General features: G+C 36.4%; 1 protein-coding gene across 2 annotated transcripts; it reads right to left on the minus strand.

Moving 5' to 3' along the window:
• Nucleotides 1-1225: 1225 nt before the first annotated feature.
• Nucleotides 1226-7226, minus strand: GCG (glucagon). Of its 2 annotated transcripts, XM_036253928.1 has the most exons (5): nucleotides 7130-7226; nucleotides 5684-5845; nucleotides 3843-3980; nucleotides 2364-2507; nucleotides 1226-1703 (listed from the first exon to the last, which is right to left on the minus strand). In XM_036253928.1, the coding sequence occupies exons 1-5, from the start codon at nucleotides 7219-7221 to the stop codon at nucleotides 1697-1699; spliced, it is 543 nt and encodes a 180-aa protein (XP_036109821.1). In that variant the 5' UTR covers nucleotides 7222-7226; the 3' UTR covers nucleotides 1226-1696. The 2 variants fall into 2 exon arrangements, with proteins under 2 accessions (XP_036109821.1, XP_036109822.1); XM_036253929.1 differs by lacking the exon at nucleotides 1226-1703 and having other exon boundaries at nucleotides 2360-2507; nucleotides 7130-7223.
• Nucleotides 7227-8829: the final 1603 nt, after the last annotated feature.

The following is an 8829-nucleotide window of genomic DNA, read 5'->3' on the forward strand; positions in this document are numbered from 1 at the left end:
AATCATTGAAATTTATTGAAGACTTTTGATCCAGCTTAAAGTCAATCTTGGTAAAAGTGCTATGTGTACTTAAATATTAATTTTATTATTACTAGGTGTAATGTGCTATAAACGTTAAGTTTGTTTTGTTGATTGAGTTGATAAGATCTTATTGTTTGTTCTGTTTGCTCTATCAGCCACGGGAAAGAAAAAATTCTACCATTTGACAACAACATGAATGAACTTTGAGGGCATTATGCTTAGTGAAATAAGACAAACAGAGAATAACAAATATTGTAAGATATCACTCATATGTGAAATCTAAAAGAGCCAAACTCACAGAAACAGAGAGTAGAATGGTGATTACCAGGCCCGGGGTGGGCAAACTGGGGAGATGTCAAAGCGTACACATTTCAACTAGAAAATGAGTAAATTCTAGTGATCTAATGCACAGCATGGTGATTAAAATCCACAATACTGTATTATATGCTTAAAATTTGCTAAAAGACTATATCTTAAATGTTGTCATCCCCAAAAGAGATAATAATTATGTGACTTGCTAGAAGGTTAGCTAAAACCAAGGTGGTAATCATATTGCAATAAATAAATGTGTCGAGTCAGCTCATTGTACAACTTAAACTTACAGAGTGTTATATGTTTATTATATTTCAATAAAAAAATAAAAGAGAGGAAGGGAGTTGGCAATGCTGTACATAAGAAAACAAAAGTCTCTGGCACGGCAGTTAACACCAGACTGGCACAAGATACTGGACTTTGCTGGATGGGGAGATAAGGGAACTGGAATGGCAGACACTTATATCTGCAGGTGCCAGGCAAGGAAGATGTATAAATGAAGTGGGGCAGAAGAAAGTGCCTGCATGTGTACATTATGTGGGTTGTGGGTGTGTGAGCACATATGCATAGGTGTGTAGTGTGTGTGTGTGTAGGGCGCACAATAGTGAGCTGTGAGTCTTCAAAAGGAGGCAGCTGGTATTCAGCCCCAGAAGAAATTTGTTTTGTGGGTCAAATATTGCCTGCTGTCCTACTCTTTCAAGAGAAGCCAGAAATCAATATATTAATATAAAATACCAGGGGTTTTCAATGTTGGCTCAAAATGTTACCTCGCAGCCATTCACAACGTGTAGCAGTGCCTGGGCACCAGATTTGGGTTGTGGGCTTCAGGTTTAGGAAGAAAAGGTGATTGGGAGTCAGGGCACAACGCCGAGAGAAAACAAGCAATGGCAAAGAAGCTTGAAGGTTTTATTTACGTTCGTTTTTGATATATTGAAAGCTGAGCGTTTTCATGACAAAAATTTCAAGAAGAAAGTTCCTTTTCCTGTTTCACCACTGTGGCTACCAGCCCAACCCTTGTTGTCATGCAAATACACTGTGATTGGAATAATTCATATGTACAAATTATATCTTAGGAAAACAATTTCATTGCTAACTATAAGCAGGTTAGGGTACTTCATCCAAAATAAGAAGAAAATAAGAGATTTTGCACTTTTATATTTTAAAGCTGATATTTTAGCAGTATTTTGACAATGGTTTATTCCATTTATAATCTTTTGGCAACACAGTATTAAAAGGCAATCTATTCATTGGCATGCAAAGCAATATGGCTTCAGAACACACCTCTTAAATTTACAGAACTTAAAATTTCGAACATCTCGCATGGCTGGCAGATGATGTTGTGAAGATGATCTTGAACAGTGACTTACTTCCTAAAGACAAAACACAAAAGACAGTGATGTGACAGAGCTATCATACTCAGATGATGTAGTTAAATTATCCAGGAAACATTTCAAACATTTATTTTGATAAAAGTTGTTTATTAATTTTTCAATATTATAAATCTCTTAGTCTTTTGAACTTTTCAAATATTTGTGTTCAGAGATGACTTATCCTAAACTTCCCCTATCAAGAAATATAGAGTATATAAATAATCATAGAAAGCAATTATTACCCATCAAAATAAGTGGTTAATTTTGGTGTTTAGATTTTATTAAATTAATATACTTATTGCATTAAGTATATAATACCAAATATACTGGTATTATTTTGTGCTAAAATTTCAACACACACAGCAATTAGTAATGTGACATTAACATGTGAATGATAACATCTCCATGTTTCATTCTTATCTGTTCCTAATTCCCTGCTCCTTATTGACATTCAGAAAATGTTTCTGGAATAAATGGATGAATGAATAAAAGTGTGATACTCTAAAACACATATGATAATGTACTCTTAAATGATTTATAATTTTGCTTACGTACCAAGAGAGTTAAGACTCTCTTCCCCACATAGGACACAACGTGTAGCAGTATGATAGTGTTTATGAAAGTTCTGATGATTTTCAGAATGAACTAAGATGCAATCACCTGTCAGTAATTTTGGTCTGAAGCAACCAGTTTATAAAGTCCCGGGTGGCAAGATTATCGAGAACTGTGTTCAACTCCTCGGAGAAGGAGCCGTCAGCGTGTCTGCGGCGGAGTTCTTCAACGATGGTGACTTCCTCTGGGAAACTGAGGAAAGGGGGACATGATCAGCATTTGGTTCCATGCTTTAAATAAATGCGTATGGACCATCTATCCCTGGCAAGGTGTGAGGGTCACTGAGAAAACGTTATGTTGCTGTTTACAGAGGGCCTACTATGAAAAGCTTCATAGAAACCTGTGTGAATTGGTGCACGTCAGAAAGGAAGAACAGAGCAGAGCTGGGACGTGAAAACAAGTCCGTATAGATCATGCCTTTTTTCGTCTTCCAACTGCTTCAAATATTTTAGTATATTGGCAGCAGTTATTATTGAGACGATTAATTTGTTTGTAATTCAGGAAAATATATACCGTAAAACTAGTGATTATCAGAACAGCCTTGCAAAGTGCAGTATTAAGGGATTAAACCTCAATCTATATTAGATTTTTCTCTTTGATCAGTTTAATTAGCAGAATTCTTTGTATCTCCTTAAAATACTATAAAATATCCTGAAATATAAGTGGCCAATTTACCACTGGTTTTGAAAATTGTATCATTAAAGTTTAAAAACCACTGACAATACCAGTTCCCCATTGTTTTAAGTCTCAGTAAGCTTGTTTTAAATCTCACTAAAAAGCGAGTTGAACATGAATTTCCTGCTTCTCATAATTCAAATGTCAGTCAAAATGGTCAGGAGATAATGAGATAGTTCAGAGGTACGTCTGGTTGTGATAAGATCCAAGAAGGTACCTAAAGGTCTTGCTCTCGTTTTTAACTGTGATAAAGTAATGGTTATTTAGATTAAAAATGGGTATGTTGTTAAACATAGATATTTGCACATATCTCTATTTTGGGTGTCATTTCATTAAACATCTTAAGTTTAGTTCATCTCAGTCTTCATCAGATTTTTACCTAAATACTTAGTAACACAAATATATGTTGATCTCATAGGTAAATATTTAAAGTCAAACTTTAAGTTTTCAGCATTATTTCTTTTTTTCTTATCCCTAGTTTTTCTACTTTAAGCTTATTGTCCTGGTGTACTTCTTAAAAGCACCCTATTCTCAAAAGTATGTTGGATTGAAAAATTAATAGCCTAATTATAACACAACTCTAACTTGGGATAAAAATGTCACTTGTTTGACTCATTATTAATACTTGCTACTACAGATAAAACAGATTAGAATCTTAGACAGTCTCCCACCAATAGGAGTTTTTTCCGTACTTTGTGAGATTATACTAATTGCTTCTACAATTCCATTCCATATATAGATAACTGTAGTCTAAGTTTTCAGCATCACACACATGCGCGCGCGCGCGCGCACACACACACACACACACACACACACACACACACACAGTTAAATAAGAATGTACAGACTTACTCTCGCCTTCCTCGGCCTTTCACCAGCCAAGCAATGAATTCCTTGGCAGCTTGGCCTTCCAAATAAGAACTTACATCACTGGTAAAGGTCCCTTCTGCATGTCTCTCAAATTCATCATGACGTTTGGCAATGTTATTCCTAAAAGAAATGTGAAAGTTAAATTGAAGATCTGTCTCTTTAGCAATATGGTTCTCACCTATAAGTAGTGGCAGCTTTGGGTTGAGGATTCTATGTACAAGGGGCTTAGGGAGATTTGGGAGATGAGGGTAGCTAGGGGGTTCATCTTGAAACTACATTAACAATCGGAATTAAAGTTTGATGGGAGAAAAATAATAACAATGTGGGGTGACTAATGCTCCCCCACTCCACTCAGCACACCCATTTTCACTTCTCCTGCTTATCTGCGCCATTGATTATTACTACTGCACTTACTTCAGTCTCGATGTGTGTGGACTCTCCAATGTGCTAAACTGCTTGCAGACAAGGTAGCTGCTTGTTATTAGCACATATGTGGTCAGAGATAGTTAAATGAGTCAAGGGAAAGTGAAGGACCATCTCAGAAATGTCATCAAAAGGACCAGATGATAATGGATGAAAGAAAACGTGTGATGAGACAGCAATGAGGAAAGCTCAGACGATGACCCCATACCACCCTCAAGTGTGTGCAGCGGTCTGTGTAGGTGGTTGACCAGCTGCCCTCACTCTTTCTGGCATCTATTACCCATGGAAGGAGTCATCTTAAACACATCCCCATGGAAGGATTCATCTTAAACACACAACAGAAATCACCTGAGAGTGAGGATTATCTTACATTAGTTTACCAAATTGTAGCATTCCCTTTCTAGAAATGAGGACAGTTGTTTTCATTTTTTTTTTCAAATTTGTGATTTCTCATATTTCACTGACAGCTACATCTGTAGTCCCTAATAGGGACTTCACCCAGTGTTTGCTCTGACCATGGCCAACATCTTTCTTATAATGCCCTCCACTTTAAGAACTTTTGGTCAACTGCTCTGTCTCTAATTCTTCCTGCTGATTAATTTTTTTTCTCTCTCTCTCTCCCTTCTCCATTCTATCTAGAAAAATCTATGCCCTTATCCTGATTTTTAGATTCCTTCAGCTACTTTGTATGCATAACTCCCTTCCCCCGTGGGCCACACGCCAATGAAATTGTGAAATTCCACCATCTCTGTGAAACCCTGTGGAAGATTTCCTTCAGGAGCCTACATGCATCATAAAACCCAACACTGTCAACGAAAATCCAACATTAAAATGTATGCCTTACGATAGGCTTGTGTTCTTATTTGCCTTCTTCTCTCTTTATGCGGTACAGCTAGGCTAAAATTTTAAATGTGTATCTTGGATTGTATTCTATAAGAAAAAGACTGCATCTGTTTCCATTTCTTACCATGATTAACTTGGCTAGGGGTTACTTTAAATGTGATCACAGTCATGAGTTTGAACCCTACAAGGGAATATTGAATTTGCTCTTATCTTTTGGTCAGAAATTAGATTCCTAAACTTGCAGGTCTACAAAAGCCAGCTTTCAATTTTAATAGAAAAATGGGCAAGGGGGTAAATATCACTAAGACCCCTGTTGGGGAACAATTTAAAGTCTACATTCCATTAAAGAGTGGGTAAGGCATTTGGTAGGGTGAGAGGTAGGACATTCAGAGACATAATACAAAGGATAGCATCACCAACCTTGAAAACCATCAAAATTGAAAGAACTTACAGGCGCTCTTTGATGAGCATGATAACGTAAGAAAGTCAGGAGAAATTTTAGACATGTGTAAGTAATGCATTTACGTGCAAATTTTGGACTAGGTTTAGACCCTTACTTGTTCCTCTTGGTGTTCATCAACCACTGCACAAAGTCCTGGGCACGCCTGGAGTCCAGGTACTTGCTGTAGTCACTGGTGAATGTGCCCTGGGAGTGGCGTTTGTCTTCATTCATCTGATCTGGATCATTGAGTGGGTCTGTCTGGGGAGCTGGGAATGAGCTGTGAAGAACAGTGATTGGTGCAACTAAATCTCTCCTCAAGGCTAGATTCACTTGAGGAGCATCTTCTCCATAAAACACAAGGCCATGTAAAATTGAGAGGCAGGCATCTTGAGTATTTCAGTTGACATCAGAGACACCTTGCTTGCCACAGAAATCTCAGAATTTTATTAGAGTTGAATATGCTCTGATTCTGAATCCTAGTAACAGATTTTTTAACGGGCTTCTTCTTTACTGAAATAAGATTAATAAATATTTTTTCCAACTAATTAATGTGCTTACAATTATGCTAATAATGACAGAAGAGAGCAATGACTTGATTATTTTAAAAGAGTGAAGAATCCCAAATCATTTGGGTAGCTCATCTATGTTCCAAATTTTGTTAGCTAATGATGAAAGAGAAAGACAATTAAAAAATTCAAAGAATGAAAGATAAAGCCCAATTGCTAATTTTAAACTGTATAGTGGATGATCCTTGTGCCAGTAATCAACAGTTGATTGGCATGGCAAATATGGGGAAGTATTCAATGTAATTAATACTCAGAAATAGAACTGAGATACTCAAACCCTTTGACACAGTAATTTTACTATCAGATATCTAGCCTCAGAAAATAGTAAAAAATGTAGGGGGAAATGTTACTTGCAGCATTCTTTGTTGGAAAATTTAAAGAACCCAAGTGTTCAATAGAAGAATAGTTAAATAAATATTGTACATTTATGCGATGAAATAGTATGCAGCCATTCAATATCACACATTTAACAGTTATTTCTAATGCTATAAAATAAAGGCTAACAATACAATGCTAAGATAAAAGATAAAAGGCATAACACAAAGCTATATAATGATCTGAGCTATACTCTATATACAGTACATACATAACTTTTTGCATATTTTATTTCATGAACATGTATGACTTTTACAATTAATAAGAAACAGTGTTATTTATTTAAAGGAATAAAAAAAAGAAAAAGTTGGTGTGAATAATTAAAATAATCTACTATGCAGTGTGTGCGTAATGAATGGATAGAGAGGATCAGCTGAAGATTTCAACGAGCTATAATTCCCCATGTAACACATTTCCCAACATTGCCTACTCCTTTGCTTGTGAAACAACATACTCTGATCTATACTCCAGAAGCAACTTTATCACAATGATATTTTAAAGTTTTGAAAACTGTGCAGAGTATTTACTCTAAATTACTAAGACCTCTTCCCTAATCATAGTTTTCACAGGCTGTATTATAACCGTAGTGCTACATTAGCTCAAGTCTAAAGAGGTGGTACCTGGCTTTCTCCTCTGTGTCCTGAAGGGAGCGTTGCCAGCTGCCTTGCACCAGCATTGCAAATAGTCCAGCCACAAAGTAAATGCTTTTCATCTTTGCTGCCTGTTGGAACACGGAGTCAAGGAGAGATGGGGGGTGGGGAGACAGGCAACCATATTTAAACCCATCAGGCTAAATTAGTTTGATTTTGGCTAAGTAAATATTATAAATAAAAAGCAAAAGCGAGTCATTAATTTTATTCTGAGTATATCTCCAGTTTAATTTTAAATAGTAGATTATATTTCCCCCCAGATTTTTTCGGTGGCAAAAGAAGGATGCAAAAAATATGTACCACCGTTAAGCTTTTTTCATTAATGTGGGACACTTCTGTTAATAATTAGAAGGCTCATTTCCAGACTTGGAATTAAAACTGTTCATGATAAACATTTGAAATACCCACTGTAGATGATATGCTACATATGGTTAGCCTGAATGCCACCTTATCCATAATGCCACCCCTTCACTATCAGTCTGGCTTTCAATTAATAGTCCTTCACTTCCAAGCATTTACATTATACTGCATTTCAACCATCTTAAAGCAGCCTCAGGCTACAACTTGGCATACCAGCTGTCGGTTCAGATGTATTATTCATTTATATTTTAAATAGTGTAACTTGGTCTAGACTTTGTAATTATAAAGCGGCCAACAGATTTGAGGTATTTTAGGGTGCTTTGACCTGTTCTAAATTAAAGGGGAAAAAATCATTTTAAAGACAAGCAATTTGCAACAAGAACTAATGCTTCCGGCAACTTGAACAATCACAACTAAGAAACTCAAGAGATCACTGTCATAATGAGAATGAATGCCTGCTTCTGAAGCCTTGGAAGTCCTCAGGTTGCTTAATAATTGGACTTAATCCAGGACATGACATTCACTGCTTGTGACACCTTAGGCTTGGTTGTAGGATACACCTAGTTGCCGATCCTTGTACTACCAGCAGATGCCCTGTGAAGCCATAGAATGCCAAGGGCATGAAGATGCAGTGTGAGACTGGCATGAATTTGGGGCAGAATGTCCCCACAGGGCAAGCTCCTCTATTTTCTGAATAGAAACTTCAAGTCCAGCATTCTCTGCTATTCAAGTCCAACTAGGTTTCCTTTGAGAAATGGGGATTTAAATCCAAGTTTCATTATGTTTATCTGTAAATAATTTGAATGAGTATTTTTAGCAAATGGCATTTGGTTTGAAATGAGGATTTTACAAACATTATCATTTTAAACTATCACTCTTTTCTTTATCATCCTAGTCATACTTACTGTCCTATTGTTGGCACCAAAACATGGAGACTGTAACACCAGCAGTGGTATTTTTTTTTTCTTCTTTGAAATAAGAAGTCTCTTTAGATTAAGTGATCAGTTAGACAAAGCAACACTCAACTACTATTTTGGCGTTTTGCTATGCTTCTGTTCATCTAGTGGCAAACTTTGGAAACTTTGCTGTATATGTAGGTAGTGTCTTCTGATTATACTTCTTTCTCAATGATAAATGCATGCCTTCAGGAATTTAAAAAAGTTAAAGCAAACATTTCTTTTCAGAATTACGCCACTGTTGGAAAAATCAATTTAATCCTAAATAATTCTTTCTATGCAAGCAAGGTCCCTAAAGGTTTTTACAAAGCCTTCTATGGCGTTCTACGGAGGCGGGTTTAAAGCATGTGCGGT

The sequence above is a fragment of the Molossus molossus genome, unplaced genomic scaffold (assembly GCF_014108415.1).
Source record: "Molossus molossus isolate mMolMol1 unplaced genomic scaffold, mMolMol1.p scaffold_m16_p_11, whole genome shotgun sequence".
Taxonomy (NCBI): domain Eukaryota; kingdom Metazoa; phylum Chordata; class Mammalia; order Chiroptera; family Molossidae; genus Molossus; species Molossus molossus.

Coding starts and splice junctions, on each gene's coding strand:
- GCG (XM_036253928.1), bottom strand. CDS start 7,221: ATGAAAAGCATTTACTTTGTGGCTGGACTATTTGCAATGCTGGTGCAA. Junction 3,981..5,683: donor ATGAACACCAAGAGGAACAA/GTAAGGGTCTAA, acceptor CATTTCTTTTAG/GAATAACATTGCCAAACGTC. Junction 2,508..3,842: donor AAAGGCCGAGGAAGGCGAGA/GTAAGTCTGTAC, acceptor CCCTTTCCTCAG/TTTCCCAGAGGAAGTCACCA.